At 40.0% G+C, this 20,797-nt stretch overlaps 1 protein-coding gene across 1 annotated transcript in view; it reads left to right on the top strand.

Moving 5' to 3' along the window:
- The first annotated feature begins 3,985 nt into the window (after positions 1-3,985).
- Positions 3,986-20,797, top strand: part of SLC15A5 (solute carrier family 15 member 5) — a 29,179-nt gene continuing 12,367 nt past the window's right edge. Inside the window, exons 1-6 of the mRNA XM_053978231.1 lie at positions 3,986-4,349; positions 5,965-6,187; positions 9,921-10,090; positions 11,941-12,161; positions 14,572-14,758; positions 18,670-18,858. Coding sequence (XP_053834206.1) covers positions 3,986-4,349; positions 5,965-6,187; positions 9,921-10,090; positions 11,941-12,161; positions 14,572-14,758; positions 18,670-18,858 — 1,354 coding nt within the window. The remainder of the gene's footprint in view (positions 4,350-5,964; positions 6,188-9,920; positions 10,091-11,940; positions 12,162-14,571; positions 14,759-18,669; positions 18,859-20,797) is intronic.

Genomic DNA, 20,797 nt, shown 5'->3' with positions numbered 1-20,797 from the left:
ACTATATGAGGAAAAAGCAAATACACTTCTTAAAATACAGCTTTTCCATAAATTTAAAGTCTCAACTTGATCTTGCACTTTCACAGACAAGTGGCCATGGAAAAAGACAGATAAAACATCCCTCCTGCAGCAAGGCAGAAGTGGGTGAGGTTGCCAGTTCACATCTGGCTAAAGTGTTGAAACTTTTGCAAAAACACTTACCAAAGGAAGAATAAAATTAATCAAAGTTGATGTGCTACCATAGTACCAGAACATCTCAGAGAATTTCTTATATAATCAGTAATTTTAAGAACTGGTTATTTCATAGGTGCCATTTTTCAGCCTTTAACATGTCCTTTTAAAACATTTGAGAGATCTTTATAAAATATAAAACAATTTTATTTTTAGTAGATTTTCCAACATAACAGATTTCATAAACTGGCTTTCTCAAACTCATGATGACTACATTTCAGTTTCTTAATTGACCTTTTACATGCTTCACAAGCACTTGGGGTTTGCATGTATTAATTCTTCTGGTATGTAGTCAGACAAATACTCGGCAGCATTTGTACTGATGCTGGTGAAGTTTATCAGAAGCATCAGATTTGAAATTCTGGGAACTCCAAAAGAAGCATTGCCATATTCTGTCACAGTTCTCTCTCAGGCCAGAGTGCTCTGAGACTCCAGTGACAGCAGTGCAGAGATCTCCGAAATAGTTGTCTGAGGTAACAATTTCAACAAAAGAAGTTTCATTATTCACCTGTGAAATAGGAGATGTAGGGAATAGGAATTAACACATTGTCCAACTTGGCACCTAAAGATGAAAAAAAAAGGGACCAAAAAAAAAAAAAAAAACCAAAAAAAAATTAATAGAAAAAGACAAAGTTCACCCTAGAAGCTAAATTGTTTGTTTTGTTTTGTTTTTTTTTAAAACTATGAACCTTTTGCTCTGCATTTCTTCTGTCTTTTAAATTGCAGTCCTCAAGTCAGTGGTCATTGAGCCAGCTTCTCAAACCATGCAAGTTAATGGGAATCCTGGTGCTAATGTTTTATTTACAAGTGTCAAAATTCTTGTGTTGCCTTGTCAGCCTTGTCCATATCAATTATGTTTCCACCCTGGATATTTAGCAGGAACCACAGCCACTGCTATGATGATGGGCAACACCTCTCACATGCTCTTTAAAAGAGTAAAGCTGAATTAAATTTACTAAAACCTTAGAGAGACTGACCTTTCTAGAGCACAAACAGAGGTCTAAAGGCACTGCTACCTTTTAGCTAGAAGAACTGTTGTGCTGGACACTGAAGTTCTGCCTCTTCAATTTCAGTAAATTACCTCTACAGTAAAAGCACTGACAATTATCCCTTGTCAGAGAAAATTAGTAGAACATTTCAGTTCCAACCTGAGCAGCTTAATTCACTTGGCTAATGTTAATGTGTAGGTTCTAGTGTGAGAAGGAGAACCTTTAACCTGGGGTGGTAGGGCACCAAAGAGCAACTCTTTTATTAACAGCCAGACCTCTCGTGGGCTGACACTGCCATGTGAGAAACAAGTCATTTTATAAACATCTCTCCAAGATGTGGCTGCCACAGTTTCAGATCTTTAAAGAAGATTTGTTTAAAAAACACACTAAGACCTTATTGACAGTACTGCCAGAAGTGCTGGATTTTGAAATAGCAGTTATTTTATGTGTCCATTTTCTAGGAGCTTCAGTATATATAAAACTCTACATATGTTAATGCAAATAATAAAGGTTTTTCATCAGGCTTTATGCAGTTCTATTACCTTGGGTAAGAATAAGCCAGTTAAATGCCAGATAATTTAACTAGAATTCACCAGAAAACATGTCAAGTAAATGGACTGACCACCTATAATTACTGCAGAGGTGATTAAAAAGGTAAATCAATAAAGATCCTATAGTTACATGAAGCTGTACATTCTCTTAGCACTGCACATGTTAATCATGTACTGATTGAGGTGGGACTGTCACCACCACACCCTTATTGATCACACGCAAAGGCAATTCCAAAGTAATCATGAAAATCACCCAATGCCTGCTTTCTTGGGCATTTATAAGGCTCGGCCACTTGTACCCTTTTCCCAGCTTGTAACCCCAAATTTGGGTAAATGAAACCACATGAGGACTAAGAGCCATGCCAGCTAGGAGCCCTGCTCTCTGTGCTGGTTCCCATGATGTGAGTCACTGTGAGCTGCCAGCACCCATGAGAACAGGTAAGCTTGGCACTCTGAAGGAAAACAGAGTGTTTTGCATTCAAATGACTATTGGAGCAGGAGTTTATTTGTCCTTATGTTTTCTGATGGTAAAACACAGCTGTATTTGCTTAAAGAAAAAGGAAAAATTACTTTATTTATGAGCAGTTAGATAAAACATGAAGAAGATGTTCTGTTCATGTAACAGAAGGAATGTGCACTTCTGAGGTAAAATACTTTTCTCTGTCCTGTGTTGATTTGAGATTGGCTTCTTTAGGCTTTGATGAAGAAACCAAGCTGAGTTATACTTTTGACTTCTCTGGTTGGTTTGCTCAAAGGAGGATCATTTTAGCTGTCATGGATCAGAAAACACAAATAGTTCTTAGCATGTTATGTCACAACTGTTTTCATCCCCAGTTGAAGGTCTCTGAAAACTATGAGCTTTTCGCTGTCTGAGTTCTTGCTTTAGACTTGAAATGGGTTTAAAATATATTTAATTTTGGGAAACAACCTATTACTACTTAGATTAAGCTTCAGAATTTTTAGGCTTTATGTTTGAATCACGGTTCCTTTTTTTTTTTTTTAGGTAATCTTGGAATCTTTATCCATACTGGTTATATACTATTGTGCTTCTGTTTTGTGATCAGTAGTTCTCATATCCTAAATAGATCTGCAGAGGCCAAATTGGAGTAGTTATAAGAACAGATGGAAGCAAACAGCAGAACCCATCTCTCAAAAAATGCCATCAGGAGCACTAAGGGCTCTGTCCAGAGAAGCTGACCTGGTGTTCCACGTCCTTGTCACTTGTGCATGCAGTTACATTTGCACAAGATAGATGTAGGTGGGGGCATCTTGATCAGGTGTTAGTGATCTTAATGAGCTCTGCAAAATGGACAAGCTGACCTGGGAAATCAGCAGACTTTGCTGTGGATAAAGTAGCAGGAACATTACAAAGCACTGAGTTTGGCTCTTCCTAATTCCCTTTCAAGGCTGTAATAGCTTTTTTTTTTTTTTTTGCTATGAAAAAGAACATAAAACATTGCCTGTGCCCCTGCCCCTTCTGGTGCATTGTAGCTACAGGGCAGAATCTGCCTTAAGGAACAGTTTTGGGCTAGGCTGTTTTGAGGTTCCTCTTTTTTCTTTTGATAATCAATTCAACTTACTTTATTTTAAATTTTGTTTTTCTAGCTTAAACCTAGTAGCATTGCTTATTTTTATAATTACCTTTATCTGAATTTCAACCAGAAATAGAAAGAAATAGCACAATCATTTGATAATGTTAACCTTAAAAAAAAAAAATCCCTGTCTTTATCTACTTGCTGTTTTTCACTTGTTGCCTAATTAAAGTATTGGATGGTTTTAACCAAATTATTTTCTCAATCTGTTATTTGAATTCTGCTGAAAATGTTAGCTTTCATGTGTGTTTAAACCTTTATCTTTAACATACAGATTGAGTATAGCATACAGTATTGGATTCACATCATTTAATAGGTAATATAATTCTGGGGAAAAATCTCATTCACCCCCAAGTGAACTAATTAAATAAACTACTTAACTTCCTAGTGTTGCTATATTCAGAAGCTGAAATGTTCATGTAGTTCTTTGATTGTTTTTGGTTTTTGGGTTTTTTTTGAAATATTCTTTGATCCTATATGTAATATCTCAAAAGTGACAGGTGCCCTAAGAAATTGTAGTAGCAGAGTGTGGAATTCAAAGGGAGACTCTTACCAGGCTGCTAATGGCAGTGGAGGAGCACCTGTAACTCAAGCTGATCTGCTCAGACACAAAAAGACAGGCATGCCTGGTGCAGACAGGAGAGACACGCAGGAGAAGGGATTTTTGAGCCACATGGCTGAGGAGGAGCAAGGAGCTGGGAGAAGCAGGAGTGCTGGGAAGCTGCCCGAGGCTGGGAAGAAGCTCCACGAGGCCGTCTGCGTGCTGCTGGTGGAGCTGTGCGAGAGGTTCACGTTCTTCGGCATCGTGTGCAACATGATCCTGTTCTGCACGGCCAAGCTGGGCTACCGCAGCCACCAGGCAGCCATGGTCAACATGTGCTTCGTGGGCACCTCCACGCTCACCCCCGTGCTGGTGGGCTGGCTCGCCGAGTACCTGCTGGGGAGGACCAAGCTGGTGTGCATCTGCATGTTCCTGCACTTCCTAGGTGGGTGCCAGCCCGGGGACTGCCTGCTGTTGTGCTGATGCTCCTGTGGGAGCGTGCTCTTGAGCGTGGTGTTTGGCACGTGTTTTTCTCCTCTAACTGGTTGCTTAGCTGCTCCTCTGCAAAACGCACTGCGGCGCTTTCACCTTTGCTTTGTCTCGCTGCAGTGTTTCTGTGTGCATCTTGCGTAGCTGGTGCACAGACTTGGCTCCTCTGAAGTGGGTCAGCTCCTGACAGCATGGATGCTCAACTCTTAAAATTGGTCCCTAAGGTAATTAGTGTTTGGCACAACTGCCAGGCTTCAGTCAGAGAGAGAATTTAGGAACTGCTTCCCCGCTGTTAGGAGTAAGATAATATGTAAAGGAATAAAGGACTTTTCTATTTGGACAAGAGGAAAAGTATTTAAGAACACACCAGTAAAAACAAACTTTGCCTTGAGTATCCTAATACCTGCACTGAGGGCCTGCCTGCTGCTGGCACATTCTGAACCTTCCCTGGCTATTATTTTGAGCACTTTTACAGAAAAAGCGCTGCTCAAACAAAATCCACCAGTTCTCTAACAGGTAGGACATCTCCCATGCATTATTTTGGCTTCCTACTGTAGGGCATCTCCCAGCACAACCTGCTGGTTACTTTGTCAAATTCAGCCAAGTTGATAGAAATGCTTCTTGTGTGAGCCAGTGGTTGAGCAAGTCTGACTTCTGCAATAGCCAGCCACATTGTTATTTAGACACGCAGCAAAGCAACTAAAAACATATCAGAGTCATTCCTGAAGTGTTCTTGAGCTGATTGCAGAACCATTATTCAAGCAGTCTGGAAACATGTTTGCTGTTGTGCTCCACTGTTTCTCCCCTGATGTTCTAGTTTAAATCTTTCTGCCACTTGTCCCTTCAGTGCGTTTCTTAAAGTAGAAGATTGGAGACACAAACACAATCTGATGCCTTTGGGTGTGGTTTTATCTAGAGCATTTCTTCCTTTGGAGATAAATCATTAAACATTCCTGATATATTAAACTTTAATGTACAGTCATAGTAATGGCTAATACTGGTGTTGTTGAAACACCAATATATTTTAAGCTTAGTGTCCATTAAAACTTGAAAAATCTACAGCTGACTAAATCTGAAAGACTTGCTTTGCAGGCTAGAAGAGGCAAATGCAATTTGTGGCACTGCTTCTATAGTTAAATTTTCTGAAAATCATATTTTCTATGAAGCTGCTATGGAAAAAAGAATTTTTCCCAGAAAAGTTTTGAGAATTCTTAAATTATAATTCCTATTACAATTCTGGGATTTTAGAAGATGCAAAAAAAAAAGCTGCACTCTGCTGTGGCATGTTTTGTGGGTTTTTTTGGTTAGTTAGTGGTTCAGTTGATAGAAGAACCTGAATCCTTGCAGGCACTTCAGAGGAGGTTTGGTTTCTCAGAGGTCCATAGTGGTATTGCTTTACATAGCAACACCAAAAACGTTTCTGCCCCTCCCTCTTTACACTTTTCTGTTGTTTACCTATGATTTTCCATCTGTCTTTTCATACCTGCATAGAACACCCTTGCTCTAAAAAATACAAGTCTTATCAATCTGGTTCCAATTCCTTTCCAATGACCATTTTCTTTCCCCTCCAGGCACAGCACTGTTACCTGTGGTGTCATTCCCCTTTGAGGACGTCCACATCGACAGACGGCACATTCTCCTCACCCTGCCCAAGAGGGAGCAGAAAATCGTGTTTTACTTTGCACTCCTCACAGCCAGCCTGGGAATAGGAGGCATAAGAGCCATTGTGTGCCCCCTGGGTGCCTACAGCCTCGAGGACTGCGGGCCAAAGGAGCTGCTTTCATTTTTCAACTGGTTGGTAATTTGGTGTTGGCTAAATATCTGTAGATAGAGCGCTAGAGCATTGCCTTGAAACGCACGGCTGAAACTCCAAGGTTCTGTGCATGGTGGGTTTCACGTTGTGATTTTAATTGCAGAACTTTGAGATTTTTGGAAGAGTTCCCGAGAGTTCAAACTCTTCCTGACTTTTTCCTTTTGCTAGTAGATGACACTCTATTTTGGCCACCTACAGAAGTGCTCAGTCAGAGTTTTCAGGATTAAACAATTTGCCCAAATACTCAAAAGACTTGCTAACCTTTTTGCTGTTGGAACAACATACTCCATTTGGTTTTCTGCCTTTAACATGGCTATGCCTTCAGGATATTTTGCTGTTGCTCCCCTAACAGTGGCAAAATTCAATGATATAGTGGTATTTACATCAGGGTAAATTTTTAGCAGTGACAACCAGCAGTAGACTGCTGGTTTGCTGGAAGTCAGGATAATCTGCTGTATTAATTCAGCTTTGCTGCTGCCAAGTTCTGGCATCTGATAAACCATTTAGCATTTGTATTTTGTTGGGTGTTTTTTTTTTATTCTTTAGGAATGATTGTCCTTAAAATGGTTCTTAAAAATCAGGGTTTGGATTTAGTCTTTTTTTTATATGAATTATTTCTTTCTTCATGCATTAGGGAGGTAATTTTTGATGATTGGGTTACCCTTATTTTCCCCTTCTGTAACCCTATAGAGAGTGCTGTATTTTCTGGTTAAACCATGCAGTGGGACTCCCCTTATTCCTACTTCAAGGCAGGGTGAAAGACAGCCCTAAACTGCCCCCTTCTTTCTCCTTTACATGCATGGTTATTAAAATAAAGACTGAGCACATTTGCATATTAACAATGCAATGCTGAAGAATCAATGAAGATCTTGGCAAATCAGATCTCCCCTCCTTTGGGGATGGCTTTCCTGGCTATTCTTTTTTCCTCCAATTATGTTAATATCAAGGAGTTTTGAATTAAATCCAAACTTCAGTGAATAAAGTAGCTTTGCCAAAGGTGGATGAGACTGTTTAGTTCCTTAGAGCAGATTCTGCCTCCTTGACCTGCCCATAGGAGAGAAGAGGGGAAAAAAAACTTCCTTTTTACTCTATTCTGAGTTTTAATCCTTAATTAGCAACATCATTTTGATTAAATAAGACTCTAGGGGATTAAGACTGGAGAGCAATCAGTTGTTCTGAAGGATAGCTCTGGAGAGTTTATTGTACTGTGGTCTTAGCCATTCAGAGCTGTGTTTAATCAAAGTGACATTTCTCAGTGTTGATTACAAAGGAGATCTAATACGAATAAAAAGTTCCTTGGGGGAATCCAAATGGGGCAGTTCTTGGAACTTTGGAAATATCAAGAAAGGCACATGTGCGATTCAAAAAAATTTAATTTTTGCACTGGCACCCAAGGAGGGGCTTTGGAATGCCATCTCAAAATTTAGAAGAATGGGGGGGTTCATTCTAAGCATTTTTAATCTCATTCAACCTCTCAGATTATAATCACTTCTTCTTGGTAGCCTGTTCTCTCTTGGTGGGTGTTTGTCATGGGACTGCCTTTTAAAATCATAGAAAATGGGATGGCATACTCTTGATGAGTTTGAGTCTGGTCTTAGCCAAGTTCTGTTTAAACAATTGAAATTATTGGGTTAAAAGTCCTGGTAATTGCCTGTTTTCTAATTCAATCCTTCAAGAAGATTGCTTGGCACATCTTATAGCTTGGTTCTAAGCTGCAGTATGTACTATGGCTCTGACCTTATAGAGAAATGGACTATACCAATCCTAAGTGAAGAAGAAACTTGGATTCTGTTGGATTAATTTTTTCTAGGGCCTTCTGCATTTCCAGGGTTAAGGTTATGGTCTGGCACTGTTTTGCAGCAGGAGAAATACCTTCTGTCTGTGGGGGCAGAGAATGAGAGCAAAGTGAGAATGGGCAGAGCTGTAGCTTGTCTTACAGATTTGTAAAAAACTGCAGAGAATGTGGGACCAATGGTGTTTTCCACACTCACTCTCTCTTGTTTCCATTTATTGCAGATCAATTTCTGCCATTTTCCTCAATACACTTTACTTTGACTTTTTAAAAACTTCTTCTACTTCTTTGGGATTTTTTCCCCCACTTTGTTTTTGCAGAGAACTCCATAGTGATTTGGAGAAAACTGACCTCCTCCTACAAAGACATAGAAACATAAACAATTCTTTTCAATGAGAGTCATCTGGATGTTACTTCTTTAAAGTTTTTGCCACAAAATGTTTTAAGAAGAGTACTAGGTTTATGTGGGCTTGTAGTATGAGCACACCCAAAAATTCTGGTATGGGTGTTGAGGTTAGTTCATCTTCCTTGTTTTGGCCATAGGGATTGCTAAATACATTGGCTGGGTTTTTTTTCCTTCTCAATTTTGTAACAGGACAGGAATTTTACATTTCAGTCGGAAAGTGCATTGCTATGCAGCAGTGAAAGTGAAAGTTCTCTCCTGTTTTTCCTGCTCTTCAGGGTTTTCTCTGGATGCTCCTATTTCCAGTCAAACACTCATGGAGTCATGAAAAATGTCAGGACTTTGGGTAGCTCAAGCATTTTGGGTAGCTTTCTTTAGAAAGTTTGGAAAACAGCCACTGAAGCTTCTAACTTAATAATTGTCAGTTAAGGATTGATTCAAAACTTTTACACAAGTTCTAGCCAAATGAGTCATGTAATTATATTTTTCTTAAAAGCTTTAGTTGAATGGGTCAATATTTTTTATGTACAAAATCCCTCCAACTGTATCATCATCAAGTAACATAATTCCGAATCCTTTGTCACTGAGAAGATAATTCTAGATTCCTTAGCCCAAATACTCAAGTTCAAACAGCATGCATGATGTAGAAGTGGCACTGAACAAGAAAATGAGCTTTTCTTCTTCCAGTAATATACATTAAGCTTTATAATTGTGTATTTCACCTTTAAATGAAACCATTTTGCTATGGCTCCAGCAAAGGCAGAGGAATCTCTTCTTGCAGTTGCTCCCAGACTGTAATCTTGACACACTGGTGCAGTGCTCCTCAATAATTGTGCTCTTTGCAGGGGCTCCAAACTGCAGTAGGCCTGCCACTAGTGGTATGCCATCTGCCTCCAGGAGTGTGTGATTTATCCTTTGGATGCCTTCTGTGATTAGGAGGGGCTCAGTACTTACTTGGGAAGCACCTCTACTACAAATTACAGTATCAGAAAATAATGTTTGGGAAACTCCTTATCAAGATATTCCAGAAGCCAACAAAAATTCAAGCTGAGCCTTGCAACCAGTAACTGATAAATCAAATTTTAATATTTCTTACTTTTTTTAACATTTAAAATTTCTTAACCAAAGGCTGGTGGCATTAAGACATTTCTCTGTTAATCTTGAAGCGTACGATTGGATGATATTTCATACACAAAACTTGTTACCAGATATTAAATGTGTACATGGTAAATGTTGATGTATCTAATTAATGTCACCCACAAGAATATTTCCAGTACCAGACTGATAATTTGTTCAGCTCTGCTGCCTTAGTACACTTACTTTAATCATATACCTCTTGGAGCTGAGACATTTGAGTGAAAAAATCTGTTTTAATTGCTGTGCTAATGTGTGCATGGTACTGATGCTGTCCATGATTACTATACTTAACCATGCCTTTAATTGGATATTTTAATCTTCTGTAAAAGCTTTTATATTACTCAGCCTCTCCTCTTTTCTGTCTCTTGTCTCTGTGTTCCAGGTTTCATTGGCTGGTTAACTTGAATTCAGCAGTGGTCTTTGTCAGCATTTCTTACATCCAGCAGTCTGTGGCCAGGAACCTTGGCTTTCTTATCCCATTTGTGTCTGGGCTCATGGCTATGATCACAATTCACATGGTTCGGGGTGAAATGATTTACAAACCCAAAGCAGGTAAGAGGCAGCTCTGTCTTAGGAAGCATCTTTAAGATTACTTTCACAGAAGAAATTGAATTGCATATCTAAACTATTTCTTCTGCAACTCTGCCCTGTTTGGTGGTAGATACTTGGGTTTTAGCCCTCCAAAATCTGCGTGTGAGAAATTCAATCCGTGCTCTGGAGAGTCTGGCTAGGCTGTAAAAGTGGGAAGCAGTGTCTGGTAAAGTCATGTTTGCTTTCAGTTGTGTCAGGGCATGTGTCACAGCCTTTGCCTGTGCAGGAAGAGGTGTCATCTGCCTGCTGCTGGTGGAATTGATCCTGCCACGTTTCATTCAGCCCTTTGTCTGCCCAACCCTCACATTGCAAAGGAAAGGAGTTGGCCATGACCATCTTGGAGACCAGGTCAGATGAGCCAGGACAGGGCTGTGCTGCTGCTTTACTGACTCTGCTGGCCTCGTGTGGGGCACTCAGGCATCTTCTGAGTTCAAACCTCACTGCGTTCAACACCGTACTGCTTCTTATTCCCTTTTTGTCAATGTCCAATCTCCAGTGTAGGACAAAGCAAGATAACATTTCTCTAACTTAAAACATCTCATTACAGGCTCTGCCAATTAAATGAGCTAATAACAAATCTCCTGTTATCTTTTATTTGCTTCTGAAACTAACTCTGCTTTGAGAAGAGCCCCAGGTCCCACTTGTTTTGTGGTTGGCTTCTTAGTCAATTCACTCTGGAGTTCTGCACTTTGTTTTTTTTCTTTTAGTCTTCAGACTTGCTCTTAAAATAGTCTAGGTCTGAAACTTAAACATCACTTGCAATGAGTAGTGAGAATAGTTGCCAAGTACAGTCCTACAGAACAATAAAAACTCTACCAACTCTCTATTTTCAGGTTTTGATATGCTATTTCAGGTTTTATTTTATAGTGACAACATTCTGCAGGTTAATTCCACACAGCCAGGGAGTTTTAAATATTAGTTTATCTAATAAAATGCCCTTACTTAGTACTTTAAAGCAAGTGTTTCCAGTGGCCAATGGATATTTCTAGAAAATGATTTCCACATCAGAGATAGTAGGGAGACATTTTCATTCTGCAATCTTAGTTCATTTTTGGATTTGGAAAGTACTTACTTATAGATACTCAACTTATTGGAGTGCTTCAGCACTCAGAAAAACATAGAAGTGCCACAACCCCCATTTGTATGGATGGCAGTTTGCCAAAGGTAAATGAACCTGCATTCCCAAGCCTGAAGCTCAGTTTTGTGCTCATTCTGCTTCTATTTCATCTGAGAAACAAGTTGGCAATTCCTGAACCCAGTAACCAGTCAATAAGTTTTAATATGTTTTAATATGCCAAGTACTAGACTGGAAACTCCTCTTTTGTCCTGCATGCTACTTGGAAGACCTGAGATGATAATTCTGGCCTTGAAATTCATCCATGAAAATTCTCTTAAGTGTTCAACTGTTTTTTAAACTCCTTTTCCTTCTCACTTCACTACTGCCCTTCCCTTGCTACCAGACTTCAGCAGGCATTCAATAGACATTCAATAAATGGAAAGAAAGTATTAATTTCCTTTTTTTTTTACCTGCTCAACCAGAGAAACACACAAATAACTGGTAATAAAAGGAACTCTTCTCCATGTCTGTTGGACAGGATTGCTTCTGTAACAATTGGGTTGTGAACCAACTGGGTTCAAAAGAGAAATTTTTAAAACAAATCTAGAGTTATTACCTTTCCCCTCCCTAAAAAAATCATAAAGATGAATACACCAGCTTGTACTTTGGGAAGTAAAGTGTTTTGTCTTGGCTGGTGTTTATCTTGACAGCAGGCAAAAACATACCAATGCCTAACATCTCTGATTGCTTGCAGACAGCTCCCTGCTGACGACTTTCGGGGTGATTTTTAGTGCCCTGAAAGCGTGCTGTGTGCGCTACCGCTACCTCGGCACAGCCCTGGCCAGCTGGCTGGACCACGCCAAGGAAAACCACGGGGGTCACTACAGTGAGACTCAGGTGGAGGGCACAAAGTCACTGGCCAGACTCTTCCCCTTGTTCACTTTCCAGATCCTCTACAGGACGTGCATTATGCAGGTGGGTACACAGCTTTTAAACAAAAAATCTTGGAGTAGGCTCTGACACGTTTAGCACCATCTCTCCAGGTGTGCTTTTGCAAACTTGCTTTGCCAGCTGAGCAGCCTTGCAAAGAAGCTCTGACTGCCTAAGAATATACCTTGCTGGGGCCTCTGATCTCCTCAAATAATGACAATCGACTTGGTCAGGACTCATTAAGAAGCTTGTGTGAGTGCTTGCCCTTCTTTCTTGCAACCTTTTTACTGGCTGACCCATCTCGTGTGAGAGTCCTGTTCTTGTGATGCTGTGTCACAATTACCAACACAGTCTCGGGTGCTGTGTTCTTGAAAAAGGCAGTTTTCCAATTTCCTAAGTGTTCCCTCACTTTTGTGGGGGGGTAGCAAATCTTTATTTGCTGTTTTGGTTGCATGTTTCTCCTCCTGCTTTGAGAGGCTTGTGTGGCTGCTGTAGCTACAGTGGTGGTGGGTGTGTTTCCATCCCTTCACAGCCCCTCTGTCAGGCTGTCCTGAGCAGGGGTGTGGGATATAAATGTAAATGGGTCCAGAAGCTCCTTAAGCTGACACAATCCCTTCAGATTCCTTTCTGTCTGGATGACCCCGGAGCTGGAATGACGAGTTCATGAGCTGGCTCAGAAATTCATTTGTACTCGTTGGTGTTAAAATGCTGCTTAAGGAAAGTCTTACAAATACGTGGCCTATGCTGCTTCACTGACACTTCCTCAGGCCATCATTCCATGTTCCATCTATCTGCCTCATTCTTTCTCTGCTTCCCTCCCCAATTCCTCCCTTCCCCCCAAATGCACAAAAAATCCCAAGCAAATATTAAAAAAAAAAAAAATTCAAAGCCAACAAACACATATACATGACCAAGGTTATGCATTAGTGACCAAATGAAAATTAAAGAGATATTATCATTTATCAAGCTGATTATAAAGTATTTATCTAGAAAATACAGCTGTCTTTCCACTGCTGAAAGAAGTTAATCCTTTGGCAGAATTTCCAAGAAGTTTAAGGCTCTTTCTCAAACTCAGAGATAGATCAGTATCTTTTTTGTAAAGATTAATAGTATTTTCTTTATATAATTAAGTTAACAGCTTTCAGTGCCTGTGACTCATGTTGATGATATTTTAATATCTATTAAGAAGTCAATTCTTATTTGCAATAGGCATTGGAAAAAAGGAACCAACAAAATTTGGTTCAGTTCTAAGCATACTATGCTTGTGTTACTATTTATTTTCCATTTTACAATTTATATTTCCTTTTGGAGGTGGAATGTAGGTGAAAAATGTTTTTAAGAGTTGGTATTTGAGGAATTCTTGAGCATTGAACGGACTCAGAGTGGGTGGGGTTGGCTTTAACCATGAGTGAGAAACCCTACATGAGCTCTGTTAGCACACTGATACATTGATTTTTGGACAGCTATAAAGCAGCAATATTCTACCTGGGTTGGAAATCACTGATCATATTGAAGAGTGTGCAGGATGCTGCAGGAATCCAGAGCTCAGTAAAAACAGAGACAGGGCAAAGAAACCAGTTCTAGGTTGAGTTCTGTCATGACTGTACTCTGGGAATTGCTCAAGTTGGATTTTCCCAGTCTGTAAAATACAGTGAATTATGGCTCCCTGCTACACGTGACATTAGTTAATCAAGCTTCCTCAAAAAAAAATCCCAAACAAAAAACTCCACTGAAAAAATCTGTAAATCTGTCGGTAGAAGCCATCAAGATTTTGATTTTACACTTTTTTATAAACTCAACAGCTCTTCTGTATAGCCTCACACAAGCAGGAGGAATTATTTGCCTTTGTAGTGAGAGAGTCTTACAAATATACTCAATTGTGTACCCTGTTGACTGCCACTGGGAGGTTCCTCATCTGCTTGTTGTTGCTTTGGTTTTCAGTTCCCCCAGGTAGAAGGAAATCCTCTGTAGGTGCCCTGACTGTGAGTTGCACTCAGCTGGTTCTAAGGCTGTACCCAAATCTTCATTCCCTGTAGCTTTTAAAGTGCTTGAGCACACAATCATAAGTCCAAAATCATTCTGTGCCTTGCAATCCTAAAGTCAAATCACTCTGCATTTTGCTATTTCAAGATTCTGGTCTGGGTGAAGTGACTGAAGTTTTTGGTGGAATTATTTAGTATATTGGCTGATGGCTCTAATTAGGGGTGATCAAATAAACTTTTAGACTGTTGCTTAATTTGTTAAATGTAGGAGAAAACCTTATAAAAGGGAAATGTTATGTTCTGGCAGAGAACAATCTGGTCATTATCTGAAAGGCTTTCTTCATGAATGCTCATTCCTTTTTTGCCAGCAGGTATTTGGTTTAATGCGACTTCTTCAGAAGGAAAAACTTGGAGAGGTTTCCAAATATAGTGAAAATCTTACCCATGGATTGTGGTTTTATCCTTCAATACAGATTCCTTCAGGATATTATCTCCAAACCATGAATTCCAACTTGCACTTCAGTGGATTTGTCCTGCCAGTTGCAGCAATGAACGTGATAAGCATCGTGCCCCTACTGATTCTGGTTCCTATTTTGGAGTGCATTAACTCCTGGCTCTTCAGCTCCAAGGACACTGGACATTCTCCAACAATTTACATTGGTATGTAAAAAATGCACGTGTTTATACAGCTTTAATATGTTTTCTGGTTTTTGAAAGAGAAATTTCAGCGTGATGGATGATCCTAGACAATTATATCTGACTATAAATGTTAACATGGATTTGTTTTGGGATGCTGCTCAGAAGTAAATATCTTTCAAAGGAATTACTGAATAAAAACAGTCCTGAAAACACTTAGTAGATAGTAAGAAAAAAGTATAGGTTTTGTGTAGGACAGACTCCTCTAAAAAATAAAAATTTTGAGGCACACTCAAAAATAACTAGGGCTCATCCTATGGAATTGGTATTGGAGAGAAGCAATATTAACTGTTTATGCCTGAGAATTACTTTGACTTGGTTATCTTCTATATGTTTCTTTATCCATTAGCTTTTGGAAAGTTAATTTACAATGAAAGTCTTTTTTAGAAATTAAGAAGCCCTTCAGTTAGTTGCTCTCTGATGCTGGAGAAATGTGTTGCCCAAAACAATGAGTTTGGATTCAGATAACTCAGTTAGGAATCGAGGCTTTGTTTTTCTGTGTTGTTGATGCTGTAAGTGCATTATTGTTAGGACTGCAGCTCATAAGAGGGAAATTGTATTACCAATTAGAACAGTTTCTTCCAGACTCTCCATCATAAATGAAATAAAAGTATCTAGGCTAACTCTGTATGTGCAACAGGCTTTGTTCTAGAATGGATGAGCAAAAGAAAACGTGCAGAGTACTCTGCAGAGCAAATGGGTGTGCATCACTGGCTGCTGTTCCCATTGAACAGGCTGAATATTTCACAGGTGGAGGTTACTTCCTCCCCAGCACTATTTTCATTAGAATTAGTTTTCATTAGAATGTCTAATCTGAGGCAAATGTTCAAGTATTTAGCATTTTTGTGATTAAAATCCTTGCTGTACCCCCGGTCACAGCGAGAAGGGATCTCCAAAGGTGAGGTGTTACCTCTTTCTCACAGAAGTGGTAAAAGGAAGTCTCCCCTGTTGTAGACTGACACTCATTCCACAGAAATTCATAGCCTAGAAGCAATGGTAACTTTAATAGTAGTTGGGCTACCTTCTCTTGACACTGATGTGATTTCTTTTATTTATTTGTTTTTTAATTGCCCCCAAACCTCTTACGTACTGGGATCTGCTGCAAAACTCTTCAGATGTCAGCTGCACGTAGTACCAGCAGTAAAGCAGCATCCAGTCTGCATTCACTTAAAACTCTTCCCTTTCATAGATACTCTCATTAAACTTCCTCCATTTTTTTGTCTTCCAGTCTGCATTGCAAACCTCAGACGAAAATATTTATAAACCGCTATTTTCTCAGTGTGCTGCTATTAATTCAGTGCCCCATGGCAGGCAGCACAGTGAGTACTGACACACACAGAGGTATTAATCTGACTAAATTAGCCTAATTAAGAGTGTTATTAAGTTTTATACAAACCAGAAGCATATAACACAGCAGGTTGCAATTAGCCTAGTTTTTAAAATAACATCTGCATTAAAGCACAAAAAGCACACTCAGATAATCATTTTCCTTTAAACCGTGGAAATTTCAAGTTAGTATTAATGTTCTATCCTGTTATGTTGAACAGCAGTAGAATATATGCAGTGGTTTGTTCTTAATAGGTTCATTTATCAAAATAGCCTCCTGTTAGGGGTGATAAACTACCTGAGGCATAAAAATACCTGTGAGTACAGGCAATGGCTTTAGATATCCAAGTATATGACTGCACCTGCAAGTATGGTAGACCTCTAAGTGCCAATATTTTTGCCAACAGTTAATTAGGTTCTCAATTATTTTCAGCAACAAAATTGGAAGTATAAATAGGCAGTTGGTGTTAAGCCAGCCTATAACTATATTTTAATTCAACTCTTGTAAGAAGAAGAAATTAAAATAGTTTTCTGGAAATTTTCAGCGTGTTAAGAATAGCAGTTTTCAAGGGTGAACCACATAGACAACTGAAATACCTGGTTGCTCTGTGTCAAGGGTCTACATAAAAACTGTAATCTGTTGCTCTCTCTGTAGTTGGTTTGTTCATAAAGGTCCAATACAACCTTAGTCTCTAGACAATATAAAGAACCTTGTCCCAGAATCACCCCTAAATATTACTAAAACCAAGTAGGAGAACCTGTAAAACCAAAGCCTCAGACAGTCATTCCAAGCCTCTCATTTTAAAGAGGACTGAAGGGAGAAGAGTAAAGATGAAAACTGCATCTCCAAGGCTCTTGGTTTCTTCCTTTGCCACAAAAAGTCTTGGAAAAAAAGCCAAAATTTTTGGGCACCCCGAGGTTCCTTTTTCTGAAATGTATTGGCTTTCAGCAAAGGAAAATGCTTCAAGTTTGTTGCACTGTTAGGACTACTGAACTGCCAGAGGTTTCTTCAGTACCAACATCATTTTTCACTAGAACTCTTGCTTTGGATGACTACAAGAAGCTCCTTGAGGGCTTCATACCTGGCTTTGATAAGTTGCATTGGCCAGAAAACGCTGTTGAATTCCCTCCTGTTGTCAATTTTCAAGCAATAATTCATTGATATTCCAGTTAAGCACTAGAGGAGCCTAAACAGCTTCCAAGGCTCAGGTTAGGCAGGGGGGGTAGGATATTTAAAGCCCTGAACATACAGGGAAAGTGTGCTGGAAGAAGGGTGGCAGAGTCTGGTGCTGAGGAAGAAACACAGAGGCCTGCAAAAACACAGCCAGGCTAAGGCCACTTAGCTGTTTGATTTTTTTTTTTTTTTTTTTAATCTCTCCTGAAAAACAGTGACACTAAAGAAGACAAAGTGTATATATGTTATAAATATAATATGAAACAAAAGCTGTTGGTGTCCAATCTAATCAGTGTAGCAATTGCCAGTCATGAAGGCTTGGTAAGAAAAACACAGTCTAAGCATTTGAGCCAAAACTGTCAAAAGCAACCAAATTCTCCTCATATTATAGTTTTAAAATGCTGGCAAAGCAGATATTTAGTCAAAATCAATGGGAGCTCAAACCACGAGAAGTATAGATAACTCAGGTTCAGAAACTTGGGAACCTTGCTTTCTTTGTGTTTTTCTTTTCTGAGAGGATACAACCATTTCATACTGCCAAGATCAAGAAATACAAAATTATGTATTTTAATAGTATCCTCCATGCAATGGGTGAAGTGTGGGGTAGTTAATACATCTGAGTTTTGGAAGAATTTCCTGCTGCCTGTTGGTTTTGTTCCTACCCTTTCTCTTGCATTATCTGGAAGGACATTTGCCTCTTCTTTATTTTCTCCTTCCTTTTCTCCCTCAATCTTAAAAAAAAAAAAAAAGTAAAAAGTTCTTCTTTGTGACTTTGCTCTTCAGAAAAGTTTTTCCTCTCTCGTTTATTCTGAACTCTGAAACTGTGTCTGTGCTGAGCTGGTGTCCTTTTGCCATTTATACAGAGCAAGCACTAAAACTACTAAAACTTCTAAAGGTCTTCTGTGAACTTTAGCCCAGAACCCATGGAACAGATTCATTCACAAAACTAGATATACAGACTGTATTTCATCTATTCTGTGACTGATAAGGAGGTGAAACACACTTGGGACTTTCTGGGCTGGCAGCAGGAAGCTGGAACAGGACAGAGTCAGATCATAATCAGCCAGTGTGGCAGCAAAGCATGAGCATTGCAGAAGTAGCATCTGCTTCTGCTTTATTATGCTGAACCTTATTGTCTCACCATTAGGTTTGATAAATTTTTGTTGGTTATGAGGTGGATTTATCCAGAAATCCGGAGAAAACAAATGGCCAATAGTTCAAATAGTTCAAATTATTCATCTTGAGGTGTCCAGAAAAAATGATTTGGGGTGGGGGTAGGAAGCTTCTTTTGCATTTCTTAGGAGTTTGCTGCTCTCTAAACACAGGATGGTCCTGTAAGTGTGGCCTTGGTGACTGCTCTGTGCTCCTCACCCAGTTACAGGTCACTTATCTGCTGCCCTTTCCGTGGCGGCTGCTGGCTTCTCCGAAATCCACCGAAAGCACTTCCCTCAGGTGGAGCAGACTCTCTCCGAGGAGCTTCTCCTGGTCTCCTCCATGCCTTGCTTCCACTTGGCTCCTCAGTACGTCCTGCTTGGAGTGGCTGAAGCCTTGGTAACTCCCTCCTGTAAGTAAATTCAAACAGGCTAAAGGAAGGGTGTCCTGATTCTGAGTTATATCAGCTTCCTAAAAATAATAGCTGTCATCTGATACTTTATCCCTGGCTCTCTTCCACGGGCTTAATGAGCAGATCTGTGCTTTACCTGCTTCAGAGAAGCATAATTTGTCTCGCTGGCTGTAAGTCAGGACGAGCTGTGGTGTTCCAGATCAAGGGGAAGGGAGCAGAGCCCAGTCAGCTCCCTGGGGACTCAGTCCCCTCTTTGGTCTTGAAGCTGAACCTGCTTCAGGCAGGGGCTGCACTGGATGAGCTCCTGAGGCCCTTTCTGAACTCCCCTGTGGTGATTTTATTGAGATGCAATAAAAACACATGTGAGAGCTGAGCTGTGCTTATGCTCTGGGGCCACCTTAAAGGCCACAGTCAGAGCAAAGGGAAGCAATTTTGGTTTTTGGGCCCAGCTCATGGAATTATTACATGTTTTTCACTGGCACAGAGCATATGTGGGCAGGTAAAAGGGACAGGCTAACCTGGAGAAGGGTGTAGGCAGCTGCAAGGTTTTTGTTAGTGCTCCAGTCAGGAGTCATGAGAACGTGCCTCCCCAGACCATCATGTCTTAGCTTGTGACATGGAGCCAGAGATAAACACTCCTGTTTTTCAGAGCTCAGCTTGTGCCTGCCATCCACACATTATGTAGTCACACTCTTGATTGTGAGTCTGAACCTTTTCTGCTTTCCATAATTTACTTTTCTGTGTCTACACTGACATTTTTGAGGCTTATTTTCTTCTGAGGAGCATGCAGAGTGCTTACCAGTGTTTTACTTTGCAGAGCTTTTTAAAAAAATGGTTTTATAAAAATAATCTAAGCAACATTCACTTAGAGACACAGGTAAAGTAATTGACTGGCTGATCTCTGCAGGCATTTAATTCTCTGGGCTGAGTGTCTCTTGTTTCAGTACAACCCCAGAAATGTTCAGGTTTTTATTTCAGAGCAGGAAATAACTTCAGTGTCTCAGCTTCATTCTTATACTCTGAGAACTGTGGGTCACAGGCTGTCATTAAAAAGGTAATTTTCCCTAGTTTTAAATACTTAGCACTTTCATAATGCCTCTTCATCTGATAGCTCTCAAGTACTTAACTGAGACAGGTTTCTAGGCAGGTAATTTGGTTTCTAGGTTACAGGCTAAGTGTAACAGAAAACTGTGACCTTCTCTGTTTAGCTTAACAAAAAGAAAAGGTTAGGAGGTGACTTGCTTACAGTCTTCTCATGCAAAAGCAGGAGAATATTGCTGGTAGAATAAGGCCTTTTAATCTAGCACACTGGTGCACAACTGGAGTACAGTGACTGGGAGATTACTTTAGCCTTTAGAAAAGAAATAAAACTCCATCTTAGGGCTTTTCTTCCTTTTTTTTTTTTTTTTTTTTTTAAGACCTTTTTTTAAAGGATTGTGGTTATAATTTCTTAGGAAGAAAAGCTGTCCCTCCTCATTTAAGTAGGGATTAAACGTCGTGCTTAGAGCTGCAGTGAGAGGCGTGACTTAAGAACCCAGCTAAATGGGACTAAGCCTAAAGAGTTGCAGATGAAAAGCTAAAGGGAGGTGCCTAAACTAGAATATTGCTGTAGCTGATGGGGAAGAAGGCCTCCATTCACTGCACAAATTGGTGCCTGGCCCTGTTTGTCACGGCAGGGCAAGCCAGCTCTGCAGGCTGGGACTTCCAGCTGCTGCTGGAGAGGAGCCTGGTACTCCCCCAGGTCTTGCACTGCCTGAGGTCCCCTGAATCCTCCCCAGCAGCCCTCAGCCTCTGCTTTCAGGCTTCTGAGCTGAGCTCTGGCTTTCCCCCTCAGTCTGAGCTGAACTGCTGTTCAGGAACCTTTCCTGACACTTTACTGCCTTTCTTATGCAGAAGGTCAGATTCAGTTATTATAATAATTTACTGGACCTGAAAGTAC

This window comes from Vidua macroura, chromosome 5 (assembly GCF_024509145.1).
Source record: "Vidua macroura isolate BioBank_ID:100142 chromosome 5, ASM2450914v1, whole genome shotgun sequence".
NCBI classification, from domain to species: domain Eukaryota; kingdom Metazoa; phylum Chordata; class Aves; order Passeriformes; family Viduidae; genus Vidua; species Vidua macroura.
Note: the sequence above shows the minus strand (reverse complement) of the source record. Positions and strands in the feature narration are given on the sequence as shown.